A 14490-nucleotide genomic window follows, 5' to 3' on the forward strand; every position below is an offset into this window, starting at 1 on the left:
GCAGAGATTGGGCATCGAAGCAGAGATTGGGCATCGAAGCTGCATTACAAATGTTTAAGAAACTCTAAAAAGACTTTACCTTTTACGGTTTGCTCCAAGTTTTCCAAATAAAACTTGTACTGGCTGACTAAGCCTTCTTCAAATTCTCTGAGCTTCTGCGTTTCTTTTTTGACCTGTTTTCCAGAAGAGGAGATTGGAGTGTTAGCCGGGAGAGAAGTTATGGAGAGAGACAAGTCAATACAAATTCTGTATTGGTTGAGGCACAAACCTTCAATGACAAAACACTACATGCATGGAGTTCCCAGCAATATCAAGACGTGAGCGAGACTGAAAAATGATATTTACCAGCGGTTAAAAACACTCTTGTTTTCCTAACAAAAAACTTCACAATGAATATATATGGTTGCTACACCTTTTAGTGCACAGATGTGTCACTCAGTAGTACAGTGGGTCCTACTTAACCCCGTTACTACCAGAGGGGCCCGCAATGCATTTTTTTATTTCGATAACGCAGTAAACCTACAGTCCAAAATTAAATCCATGGTATTAAAAATAAAAAAATAAAAACCCCAAAGATTAAGTTTAAGGAAATCATATTCAAATGTTGCAGAATAAAAACAAAAGGGGAAATGTACATAGAGATACTTTGGTTTCTTTACGTCGTCTATGGCAGCCAAAAACAGCTGGGATAGAAGTCCGTCCAGCTGGGGTAGGACAAGAGTTCTGATCCAGGTATAAAGGCCTGTTCCCTGGTCAGTTATCGGTTATCGAAGCTCATAAAGAGGCACAAACGAAGCAAAATAGACAGGAAAAAAGAAAAACAAGGGAGGGGAGAAGGCTGCCATAGAGGACTTGAATAAACCGAGATACCAGTAGGTAAATGTCCTATTTTCTTCAGCATCCTCTATGGCAGACAACAGCTGGCATGTTCCAACGCATTTAAACAGATTGGGCGGGTAACATCCTTAGCAGTTGACAGAATTACAGCTTGTAAAACCTAACACCTACGTTTTGCATCAGCCGAGGCCTGGTGGTCGAACCTATAATGCTTAGACAAGGTTTGCAATGATGACCATGTTGCTGCCTTACATATGTCTTGTGCGGGAGGCCTGTGCTTTCTCCGCCCAATAAATTGCCAAGGACCTTGTTGCATGAGCCCTAATCGTCCGTGGTGGCACCTTCCCTAAAGAAGAATAAGCTTTGCTGATGGCTATTCTAATCCACCTTGACATATATGTGGCTGAGACCGCTTGCCCTTTTCTGGGGCCTTAGAAAAGAACCGACAGCTTTGAGGTTTTCCTAATTTCCGCTGTCTTCTGGATATAGGCTGTCAATGCGCAAACTACATCCTGTTTATGTCATATTCTCTCCTTTTCGGTGGAATCGCGAGAGCAAAAAGAAGGGACCATAATATCCTGATTCATGGCAATCTCGGACACCACCTTAGCACGGAAATGAGGAACCGTTTGCATGACAATTGTATCATGATGCTTTTGGAAATCCAGTTCCTTGAAAGCCTCCAACTCTGCATGCCGTTGCTGTGAGAAATACAGTCTTGGTAGTGGGTGTTTCACTTAGGTCACGCAAAAGGTTCAAAAGCCGCTGAATTGAAAGCCTCCAAGACCAGATTCAGTTCCCATGAGGGAATGGAAGCTTTAATCCATTGCTCGATTCGGATGGTTGCCCTGATGAACGTGGCTACCATAGTATCGAGAGCAAATTTGCCTATTAAGAAGGGTACAAATTGCTGACACTTGTACCTTCAGTGCAGCAGGCTAGAGCCCTTTGAAACTCTAGTTGTATAACCGTAAGATCTGTGAAGTTTTGAAGAATATATCTTCCATATTCTGTAATATATAGCAGAGGTGACATGTTTCGTGAGCAAGTTATCAATCACCTGGTCTGACAAACACAGTGCTCTCAAAGATCTTCTCTCAACCACCCAGACGTCAATTGAAGGAAACCAGTATTGGAATGGAGAATTGTCCCTTGCAGGGCAGGACGTGGAGGAAGCATTCATGGAGTGTCTATTGTTCATTAGGCCTGCCAACCATGCCCACCTGGGCCAATGCAGTGCTATCAAAATATAGCATTTGATTTGTGTCTCCTGATTTTGGTTATCACCATCTCGAGTAATGGAATGTGAGGAAACATGTTGGAGGGAATATCCATATGACCGACATGGCGTCCCCAACTGTGACTTCTAGATCTTGCCACCTGGAACCAAATTGAGCAACCATTTTGTTTGCTCTGGATGCCATCAGGTCTATCGACGTACTATATCCATGAATACCTGTGGACACAACTCCCATTCTCCTGCATCTGTGGTAAGAAGGTTCCATGTTTAGGGAGATATGGACCTGCCTTATTTAAGGTTCACCAAAGCAGAATGTCTTGTGGATGCCACAAGAGGAATACTGTCTTGCGGTGTGGGAATCTTGATCCTCCCGCGTCGAATAAAATTGATCTGTAACGATCCGAGATGGAATCTGCCCATGGAACCCCGTCCATGACTGAGTTTAGGAGCCCAATGAGGTGCATAAACTGTAGCAGGATGGATGTGTCTTCTGTCCAAGGCTTCAAGCACAGCATCCTCCTGGTGGCTACTTCGTATGCTCAGAGCCGGATTGCGTCTATGGATGTGTAACAGAAAATCAATGGCGCCTGATGTTTAAAAGATTATCACAACAATCGTTGTCTGGAAGTCCCTGTTACAATTCGGTCTTCTAAATTAGAGATGGAGATCCTCACGGTTCTGGATATACAGGCCATGGTAGTCACTGGTTTCAAAGTTGTTCCCAGAGTGGTGCATTGCTTCTGCAACACGCCCTCAATACATCGCTCCATTGGTTCTTTAAAAGAAGAACGATCTTCTATCTGGTCGTCTGTCCTGCTATTTGTACAATCGCCGCTTCCACCTGGACTGGAAAGCTTGAGTTCCAGATGCAGGTACTGCTTATTCAATTTGATGAAAAGTAATAACATTCTGTCCACAAAACATATACTGCCACAAAGTGCAGTGGCAAAAGGGTACCTTTTAAATACCTGGCTGTACTGCTTTTCTATGCTCCCCCAGTGTCTCATGTGACCGCAAGTGACATTCCCCTTGCTGGGTCACCGGGTCCACATTGTGGAGACTGCCGGAGGGGAATCCTGCGTCCCAGACCAGCAACAGAGCAGCCATGTGTCTGATTCCTAATCTTTCAGCACAGCCAGAGGGTGACATGAATGTGACACTGGCAGAGTAGGTGGGACTTCACTGGTGGACAGTTTAAGAGCAGCCAGTCCATAAAAAAATAAAGAAAAAAAGAAGGGGATTGGGAAGGAGATATAGAGACACACACACACACACACACACACACACACACACACACACACACACACACACACACACACACACACACACACACACTTCGCCCATCTTAGGTAGGAGAAGAACGACCGACCAGTGAACAGGCCACACCTCCTATAAACCTGCGCCGGACCTCGTCCTACCCCAGATAGGAGATAACCAGCTGTTATCGGCCGTCTTATAGGACGCTGGAGAAATGTACTGATTTGGATGAACAGAAACACAAACCCATTAAAAAAATTGGTTTCTCTCACTTTTCCTGAATACTTGGAGCCATACGGCACATCAAACAGGAAGTACACACACACACACACACACACACACACACCATTAATAAATGTAACAAGTATAGACCAGACTGCACTTCTAAACAGTTTGTGATGCCTTTTAACTGGACTAACATGTGACTTATTCATAGTTGTCCAGGGTGTCAAACACAAAGCTGAACCAAACACAAATACAACTCGCACCAATATTATGTTTAAATTGTCGTTTTGCCAACTGCGCTCCCAACATCACTATAAAACGATAATGTCAGTGACCTACAATTAAATAAAGGAAATCCTCAGGAATTTCTCTGGTTAAGTTCTAGTCATTGTACATCACCCGCCAGCAACTTCAGATCTGCTGTGATTACATTATTTTAATGCTTATAGAACTCCACAATACTTGAATGTAAACCAACCCAAGTGCCTATTGCACTCAAAGAGACAGAACAGTGGATCCACAAACTAGATTTAAACACTGGAAGTTTGGTCCGTTACGGGATGGTTCAGCTTATACAAGGCAAAATGAGCTAAGATGTGTTCTATTACCATCCAGTACAATAGAATACACTTCAGCTGAGGCGAGCAGTAGCAGAATAGTTTTTGATCGCTCTGCCTATTCCCCAACCACACGAAACATTCCATCCCACTGATACCTAACTGGGACAGCACAATATCAAGACATTGAAAACTTTTCCCATGGATGTAATACAAAATGCCACTGTGATAACAAGCTTTCTTCTAATAACATTCAGTATATATTCTTTACATTATTAAGAAATCCCGTGTCGCTGTAAATACAATAAGGCAATCATGGGCCTCTTTTCCATAGAACATTTTAGCTCCATTTATTGGAACGAAGCCTAAATATTCTCTAGCAAGGACATATTAGTGGATAAACTGGGTAGGTCATTTTGTACAAGATAAGTGTACAATAATAAATAAAAACCATACCCTAGATGTCTTTTCTTCTTCTGTCAATGGACGGATTTTATAGGAAGGGGTAATGTCTTTAAAAACTTCCATCAGTGATATCATAACCAGCTTTCTGACCGTCACCGCCACTGCGGGGTCTTGTTCCATCAGCATTGCCCGGAGCTCCTTCAGCTTTTTGACCTGCCGCACAAAAGACATGTTAAAACAAAGAAGGCATTGGCGGTGTGAGACATTACCGGGCCAGCTGCAGCATTGTGTAGATTAGTGTGGTCATTTAGGGTTTTAGCAAAACATTTTTACAATAGGACCATCCCGTAAACGTTTTGTTCCCACCTGGGACCCTTTCCTCCGGGGGTATGGATCATACTTAACCTGCCCGTAGTAATCTTGGAACAGTCAGGCGGCCAATATAGAGTTATTAAATGGTCATTATATTTCTGTCATTCTATATAATGATACTGAGACAGGAATTAACAGTTTCCAACTCATCCTTCTAACTACAACTTGAATATCCAATGTCATATGATTGGCCTCTGGTGTTGGCTTTGAACATTACAATGCAAACTATGAACACACACACTTCACCCATAGCCAAGGAGAAGGCAGCTCATCCCGCTAAGTGGTTAACCAAAAAATATGTATTATGATAGAGAGATAGAGAGATAGAGACTACTGCAACTGGAGACAAGTAAGGACTCCATATTTCCCTTTTAACACTTTTTTTTTACCTCATTCACTAACGACTAACCCATATTAGACGTTCCGTAGAAGATAAAACTATTACAGGGAATGGCAATCCACAAGCTAAACTATCTATAAAGTTCAACATGCAGTATTAAGGGCCTTTTCAAAAGCGATGTGAATTTCTTACCAAGAGACAATGGTGGGTTTTTCCCAGCACTAAACAGAAGCTCCATTTAACTACCTCCACCAACTACTATAATGTGCAACGCAAGAAGATGTCATTCTGATCATTTTGCCATCGTAAAGTACACTATAAAGACTGGAGAAAGATGAATTACATTTTATACATCCTAACAAAATAAATCCCGTGGTCTGGAAATCCCATACTCTATACATAAATCTTCAATGGGTTTCATAAAGTGCATGACAACCCTCAGATTCAAAATGTTCCATCACCAGCTGGGCTGCTGTGCAGAATATATACAGATCAAAAGATTACAGCTGGTCCTGTAAGAGACTACAAACCACACACACTGTTTTCTGGGTCTGCAAGTATGGACGATGCCAACAGCGCGATCTGAGTCTTCTTCTCCTGCAGCTTGGTTCTCCTCACAAGTAACAGTTCCTCGGTGGTAAGTATCAGCCGCGGCTCTTGACGGAGATCTAGAAACATGGGACATTGTGCCTTGCTTAAAAAGGTGCTCTGTTTACCAAGTAAATCAGCTCTGGGTTGCAAAACAAAGCTGAAGACACCCCCATTTTTTGGGACCACTTCAGCAACATGCAGCTGGTTGAATGCAGCTAGTTACCTTCCGTTTCTTGCACCTCCATCTCCTCTTCCTCGTCTTGTTCTTCTGTAGGGATAACTGCAGGACGACAGGTTGGGTTACATTGTGCTTGGTACTACAGCCCCCAAAACCGTTTCAAACTAAATTCAACTACTATGGGGACCCTGGATCCAGCTTTCCATTACCTGGCTTCTCCATGCTCTGGGGAATGATGCCCCTTTTGTCTTTAATAGGCAGCAGGTGAATAAGTTCTTTCTCGGGCTCCATCTTCATGCGCCTGGGCATCTTCTCATATTTCTCAACCACATTGTCCTGTTTCCTTTTCGTGGCATGTATCGGCTCGCTGGTAACAATGCACAGAGCAAAGAGGTAAAGAAACAGAAAGGAGAACTTGCTTTGTCAGCCCGAATCATTTAAACCAGTAGGACTATGCAAACCAGTGCCTTTGTGCTCAGTGGAAAATCATCAAAAACAACATTTTAGCTCTGGGAAAGGAGGATTTCATTTGCACATAAAACAAACCGTTTTCCGAAAAGGAAAAAAAGATAGATATTGTGCCTGCATTGCCGTGTGGGAGTGAATCCTTTGTGATTCTAATATGCTAAAGAAAAGACAAGAAAAAGTTGAGTAAAAATGTATATATTGAATGGCTATTGGGGCACTCCACTAAAAATGGTACAGTATACTGCCTGGGTGCATTAGCTGCAAAAAGATTGGCAATACAGGTAGGTAATAGCAGGTACTCCAGGGCTTGTTGAAAAAAATAAATAAAGCTTATTACAAAAATCTAAAAAAAATGTGGACCTTTTTGTAATAATATGTTTCTGAAGACAGAAAAAAAACAGTCTTCAGACCTGGCGAACGTGTTTCACGCCTGTAGCTCTGCGCAGAATAGAGCTGCACGCCGCCAGCGGGGCCCAAGCCTTAGCGGGTGGCACCCCAGACTGGCACTGCTCTCACACACAGGGATATTAAGGTGCTGCACAGATGTAACAATAATCAGGCACATACGCAACACATGGTATCAATACAGTAGCAGTGCGCTTATCCACAGAGAGAGTCAATAATATGCTACATTTAACTAAAGAAACTGTTATAAATGCAATTAACAAAATAATAATAGTTCCAGCACTCACCGACTACTAAGGAATCTCAAAGCGGGATCAATGCCAAATCCAAAAATATTTCATGCAAGCACAAGGTAAACGTATACATGGAGCCGTGCGACACTAGCAAGACGATATAGCACAAAAACGCAAAACACAGGTAGCATAGGGACATACCCCAGGGATAGGGAGTGGGAAAACAAGGGTAGGTGGGGGGGGGGGGGGGGGGGGAGGAGGGGATAAATAAGGGGGGGGCAACGTTTCTGGGGAAAACCCCTTCCTTCAGCCCGTTCCCTCATGTCCTAAGAGGACATAAGGTACTCCCTTACCCCTGTACCTACAAATACAGCAGCCCCTTTCAGCAGAAGAGAGTGATATGCATCACGGTTGCCGTCAGAAGCCTTGCAGTTTGATTTTGAACCATCTTACTCATTTACTTACGGTCTTTTGCTACTACTGGATCATATTTTCCTAGCACTTATTGCTTAGAAGGACATCGGTTGTTCTGTGCATTAGGGGCTCTGCTCAATATATTTGGGGGTACAGGGGTAAGGGAAGTACCTTATGTTGCCCCCCCTTTCCCCTTTTTTATCCCGCACCTACCCTTGTTTTCCCACTCCCTATCCCTGGGGTATGTCCCTATGCTACCTGTGTTTTGCGTTTTTGTGCTATATCGTCTTGCTAGTGTCGCACGGCTCCATGTATACGTTTACCTTGTGCTTGCATGAAATATTTTTTCATTTGGCATTTATCCCGCTTTGAGATTTGTCTTAGTAGCCAGTGAGTGCTGGAACTATTATTAATATTTTATTATTAATATTTTATTAATTGACTAGGAGGAAATCAGGTCCTTCTTTTGTTCCTTGTTTGCACCCTGCACTTGGCTAATAGCTGTCGGATATTTATTGTCCTATCACTATTTTGTTATATATGCAGTTCGCGGAGTCAACGGATGTTGGAGACAACTGCAGAGAGGCAGAGAAATAAAGTGTACATGAGCATATGAGACATTGTCCATAATCAACATCACCCGCAGTGTTATCCACTCAGAGAGAGCACCCTAACGCCGTCACACAGAGCGAGCGCTACAGAATACCAACCTCCCCGTTTCTTGATCACGGCTGTTGCCGCGTCCGACTGACACAGCGAGTGTTACGGCGCCGCTTCCGGATCAACACAGCGAGTGTTACAGCGCCGCTTCCGGATCAACACAGCGAGTGTTACAGCGCCGCTTCCGGATCAACACAGCGAGTGTTACAGCGCCGCTTCCGGATCAACACAGCGAGTGTTACGGCGCCGCTTCCGGATCAACACAGCGAATGTTACAGCGCCGCTTCCGGATCAACACAGCGAGTGTTACGGCGCCGCTTCCGGATCAACACAGCGAGTGTTACAGCGCCGCTTCCGGATCAACACAGCGAGTGTTACGGCGCCGCTTCCGGATCAACACAGCGAGTGTTACGGCGCCGCTTCCGGATCAACACAGCGAGTGTTACGGCGCCGCTTCCGGATCAACACAGCGAGTGTTACAGCGCCGCTTCCGGATCAACACAGCGAGTGTTACGGCGCCGCTTCCGGATCAACACAGCGAGTGTTACGGCGCCGCTTCCGGATCAACACAGCGAGTGTTACAGCGCCGCTTCCGGATCAACACAGCGAGTGTTACGGCGCCGCTTCCAGATCAACACAGCGAGTGTTACGGCGCCGCTTCCGGATCAACACAGCGAGTGTTACAGCACCGCTTCCGGATCAACACAGCGAGTGTTACGGCGCCGCTTCCGGATCAACACAGCGAGTGTTACGGCGCCGCTTCCAGATCAACACAGCGAGTGTTACGGCGCCGCTTCCGGATCAACACAGCGAGTGTTACGGCGCCGCTTCCGGATCAACACAGCGAGTGTTACGGCGCCGCTTCCGGATCAACACAGCGAGTGTTACGGCGCCGCTTCCGGATCAACACAGCGAGTGTTACAGCGCCGCTTCCGGATCAACACAGCGAGTGTTACAGCGCCGCTTCCGGATCAACACAGCGAGTGTTACAGCGCCGCTTCCGGATCAATACAGCGAGTGTTACAGCGCCGCTTCCGGATCAACACAGCGAGTGTTACGGCGCCGCTTCCGGATCAACACAGCGAGTGTTACGGCGCCGCTTCCGGATCAACACAGCGAGTGTTACGGCGCCGCTTCCGGATCAACACAGCGAGTGTTACGGCGCCGCTTCCGGATCAACACAGCGAGTGTTACGGCGCCGCTTCCGGATCAACACAGCGAGTGTTACAGCGCCGCTTCCGGATCAACACAGCGAGTGTTACGGCGCCGCTTCCGGATCAACACAGCGAGTGTTACAGCGCCGCTTCCGGATCAACACAGCGAGTGTTACGGCGCCGCTTCCGGATCAACACAGCGAGTGTTACGGCGCCGCTTCCGGATCAACACAGCGAGTGTTACGGCGCCGCTTCCGGATCAACACAGCGAGTGTTACGGCGCTCACCCCGAGTGAATGACACCGCAGGCGATGTCAATTATAATTAATGTTGATATAATATTAAGTTAATATTTTAAAACTTTATTATCGTGATATTAGTGTAAGTCATCCTTTGGTGTCATGGACATTTTAAGGACAGATCTAGTGACATGCAGTTTAAAACACAAGCGTCAAAGAAGGCAGAACTGCCAATGTAAACAGGATCCGAACCCCCCTCTCTCACACCTCCACCCATAGAGACCCCTGTCCCATCACTCCCAGCTCTACTCTCTGATATTCAGGAATAAGGGGCAGTGAGGGCGTTGTGTTTATTTTTCATCATTTATATAATTGGGAAGATATTAGGTTTTATTTTACCAATTATTCTGAAACTATTTTTCAAATCAAATTAATAATTTGGTTTCAACCCAAATATTTATCGTGATAAATATGTTATCATCATTTTGGGAATATATTCAACGTGGGAAAACGTTGGCACTTTCTCTTCCCCGGCTTCCAGTCTTAACAGAACGACATGTGAATGTAACAAATATTCACCTCGAAGAAAGGTCTCTAGTTAGAAATGATGCTCTTTGAGCCATTTCCCTCATCAGCTGCAGGTCATCTTCATCCATCATGTCCAAGGGTAGAGAATCTTCTTCCACGTCATGCTCTTCAATAACTGGGACACCAAAAAAAAAAGTATGGGAAAATAAAAAAAAATTACTTGAGCAACGTACTGAACTCATCTTGCAAACCAGACCTCAAAAGGAAGCGTGTTTGTATTCAGAGTTGGTACAGGGTAACTCATGAGCAGAGTAGCTTGGACAAATAATTATTTACCGATTTCTTATACATTACACTTTTACCCATAACACTTTATCCAGAGAGACAATATGACCAGGTAACAAATAAGTCAATATAAATAACTAAATATCACAACTCCAAGACTGTGGAAATATATTTAAGAATTCTGAAACTGAATATATATATATGGCACTAATTAATATCACTATACAGTGTGTGTGTGTGTGTGATATATATCTCAACCCCCTTATAACGCTGTGCTTGGGGTCCAAAGAATCACATTGCTTTATAAGCGGATCGCGTTAGAAATAATGTGCAATTGGATGCATTGTACAATAAAGTATTTAAGATACCAATAATCGTGTTGTAAAGTATTCTTAAATACGAAAATTGGGAGCCGCGCTTGCACCGCGCTGTAAGTGGATTCGCGTTGTAACGGGGTTGAGATATATATATATCTCCAGTTGCCGCGATATGAGGAGGAGAAGGAAGACGAAGACTGCTAGGTCACCCATTAGGAAGCTGCAATGGTATATGCCACGATATATGCCATGGTGTACCGTGGTCTCCAAAAGATCCCCCCCTCAAATGATAGATCGATATACAGTACACACACACACACACACACACACACACACACACACACACACACTGAGTGGCATGGATTGCAGCTTTAAAGAGAAGAGCGATTATGAGTCATGTGCTTCAAAAGATAGAGAGCAGTCGAGTCCATCTGAATGTCTCCATACAGTATGTTTCCTACTCTGCTTCCTTTCACCCTATTGTCACTTCATACAGCAGTCAACCTGAAGTAAAGGATTCTGGGTGGTGACATACAAATGATAACACTGGGCAGGTCTCTTGGGTTCCTCACCACTATTCCATGGACTCAGTGCTCCTGCCTAGTGCATTACATGAAGGAGTATGGGATCGGAATAGGGTATTTAGCAATTGAATACCACTATGTTTTGTAATGTCTACCATGCATTGAAAGCATCTGATCCTGAGAGTACCTGGCTGCTTCTTCTTGCATCTATCGAGTGGCACTGGCGTTCTGGAGCCGATATCGCGCACGGCTTCACGCAGCTTCCTTTGGTCTTTCCGGTACTTCTTCGCAGTGCTCTCTTGTTTATACTGCTTGTTCTTTAGCTTGTTATCGAGTTTTAGCTTGCTGGTTTTCAGCAGCTTGCGGAAGCTCGGGGCTTGCTTGCGATTCCTTCTCTGGAAGGACCGAGAGTCAGGGGGCAAGAGAAGGTGAACATTATCTCCATGAAAAAGGTCAGATTACAACAATATATAGAGCTGACTGCATACAGCCAATTAAATATCATAATGATATAGTGAAGCACTGTATATATTTGGCTCACAACCCTAGAACATTACTCCGTTTAATTGCACAAACACAGAAAGTGTCTGCAGATAAGGACTAATTATTTTCCGAACAGCTGTTAACAGCCTTTGTCCCCTGAGTAATATTTGTGCCTCTCATACATTTATTATTTTTACTGTACGAGGAGGTTGTTCCCTGCTTCTCATAACCCAGGACTGACCAACTAGTCCTCAAGTGCCACCAACAGGTCAGGTTTTAAGGATATCCCTGCTTCAGTACAGGTGGCTCAAATCAGAGGCTCAGTCTTCGATTGAGCCACCTGTGCTGAAGCAGGGATATCCTTAAAACCTGACCTGTTGGTGGCCATTGAGGACTCGAGTTGGTCACTCCTGAAATAAATGAACAAGGCTGTTCTGCACCCGTCTCCCAGTGTAGGTCAGCAGGTTGAACAAGAAATATTCAACGGCCAGCTACATCCTTTCCACATTTTTAGATATAATATATGTACAGATGTAGCAGGCATTAACACACCTCTTAACACAATGCATTGCGTTAACGCTAGCTCATTATTCAACAGAAGCTCTATTGAAAACAATGGTTAAGGAGATAACACCAAATGTAAGTTATGTTGCACTTTAACAGGGGTTAAAACGTCTGCTCCATCTGTGAGCCAATAAAAAATGACATGAAACATAAAATGGAGATAAGAGGCATGTTTAAATGATAAAAGTATCAACTGTGCAATATTGTTGCTTTGGCAAGTTACTTTATCTCCCCGTCGCAAGCATTTGTATGTTAATTTACTTCTAAATATACATTATAATTCTGATTTAACCTAAACAATGGTTGGGTTACTAACTTGAATATATATTTCCATACTTACAGCTCTGGTACTATACTATTGGCAATCAATACATGTACATTTATTTGTATTGTAATTATCATATTGAATTCTACCTCCAGAGTGTTTTTATAAAAAATAAAAAAAAGATCAGAAAATGTCATCTCTGCATGGCAAGGACTGCGTGTTATAAAACATGATTGTACAGTACATAAGGCACAATCATTACTTTTTCCTCAGCACTGAGATACTTTTAGTTCTGTAACATCGGGGTTGCTCCCCACACAAACTAGAGCTCTAAAAGGAGTTACTAGGAAATCTCAATACACTGCAGTCTCTCTGACATCGCTAATACAAAGAAAGAAGTGGCTATATCACCCTAAGCTAAATAGCTCTTAACCTAAAATCCAACAATAATGAATGAATGTGCACAAGAACCAATGTGTGAGTAACAAACTAATTTTTTGAGTACAAGTGCGAATGTGAAATATAAAATATATAAACCAGAGCTGCCTAAGGTGTCCCACAATACAAGTATCTCATCAACTCGCATACATGACAGTGAATGGGGAATAAAGGAGACCTGGCGCTCAATGCCAATTACTCCATGGAACGAAAAAGTCCATAAAAGTTACCCCCCTTGATAGTCCAAAATCTTGAACAGTTGGAGTGGAGGTGGTCTTGACTGGCCAAATAAGGATGTTCCCCCTGCAAGAGGTTAGAAAGGACACACCACAGCGCAGTACATCAAAACTTTACACACAACCAAATGGGCCATGCATAATGCCTACTTACAGGAGATCTCTTGTTAAGATGTGGTTGAGATAATCTGTGCTTTGTCCTCTTCTACTGCTGACACAAATCCCACGTGTGGCTCCTCACACAAATCCCACGTGTGGCTCCTCACACAAATCCCACGTGTGGCTCCTCACACAAATCCCACGTGTGGCTCCTCAATCTCCTGCGCCCCCAGTGCTTTTCGGACTCACAACCGTAAATGGCCCCAATGTGGAGAGAGAAGGAAGCAGAGATGGTGTAGACTGCACAACAATTTATTAAAACACTGGCTAACCTAAGCCAAATAAACACTCACATGCTGGATGTGATTAAAATCAATACTAGGATGCCGTCCGCACGTTGCGCAGGAGTCTTTAACCCTACCGCCCAACCACAGTGGTGACGCGATCCCTCAGTAGCTGCTAGTACACTCACGCTCCTGCTGCCTGCTCCTTGCTGCCGACCGCAGTGTGTTCCGGCGCTTGGCTGGGTGACGTCACTTTCGCAAAGGAAGTGACGTCGTCTCGAAACGCGTTGGGGTGTGAGGAGCTTAGAGGATCCGTCGGCAGGGGAGTCTCCAGCTACACAGGCGGCGCATAGAGTGTGACGTCACCCAGCCAAGCGCCTGAACACACCGGAACACACCGCGGTCGGCAGCAAGGAGCAGGCAGCAGGAGCGTGAGTGTGCTAGCAGCTACTGAGGGATCGCGTCACCGCTGTGGTTGGGCGGTAGGGTTAAAGACTCCTGCGCAAGTTGCGGACGGCATCCTAGTATTGATTTTAATCACATCCAGCATGTGAGTGTTTATTTGGCTTAGGTTAGCCAGCGTTTTAATAAATTGTTGTGCAGTCTACACCATCTCTGCTTCCTTCTCTCTCCACATTGGGGCCATTTACAGTTGTGAGTCCGAAAAGCACCGGGGGCGCAGGAGATTGAGGAGTCACACGTGGGATTTGTGTGAGGAGCCACACGTGGGATTTGTGTGAGGAGCCACACGTGGGATTTGTGTGAGGAGCCACACGTGGGATTTGTGTCAGCAGTAGAAGAGGACAAAGCACAGATTCTCTCAACCACATCTTAACAAGAGATCTCCTGTAAGTAGGCATTATGCATGGTCCATTTGGTTATGTGTAAAGTT

The 14490-nt window shown here is 44.5% G+C and overlaps 1 protein-coding gene across 2 annotated transcripts in view; it reads right to left on the minus strand.

Annotated features, from left to right (window-relative positions):
* Positions 1–14490, minus strand: part of NOC3L (NOC3 like DNA replication regulator) — a 61799-nt gene that overhangs the window by 28687 nt on the left and 18622 nt on the right. For both annotated transcript variants that reach the window (XM_075612817.1, XM_075612816.1), the window contains exons 3-9: positions 11417–11624; positions 10155–10278; positions 6212–6369; positions 6048–6104; positions 5771–5901; positions 4573–4734; positions 80–173 (exon numbers count right to left, since the gene is read on the minus strand). In XM_075612817.1, coding sequence (XP_075468932.1) covers positions 80–173; positions 4573–4734; positions 5771–5901; positions 6048–6104; positions 6212–6369; positions 10155–10278; positions 11417–11624 — 934 coding nt within the window. The remainder of the gene's footprint in view (positions 1–79; positions 174–4572; positions 4735–5770; positions 5902–6047; positions 6105–6211; positions 6370–10154; positions 10279–11416; positions 11625–14490) is intronic.

Source organism: Ascaphus truei, chromosome 8 (assembly GCF_040206685.1).
Source record: "Ascaphus truei isolate aAscTru1 chromosome 8, aAscTru1.hap1, whole genome shotgun sequence".
Classification (NCBI taxonomy): domain Eukaryota; kingdom Metazoa; phylum Chordata; class Amphibia; order Anura; family Ascaphidae; genus Ascaphus; species Ascaphus truei.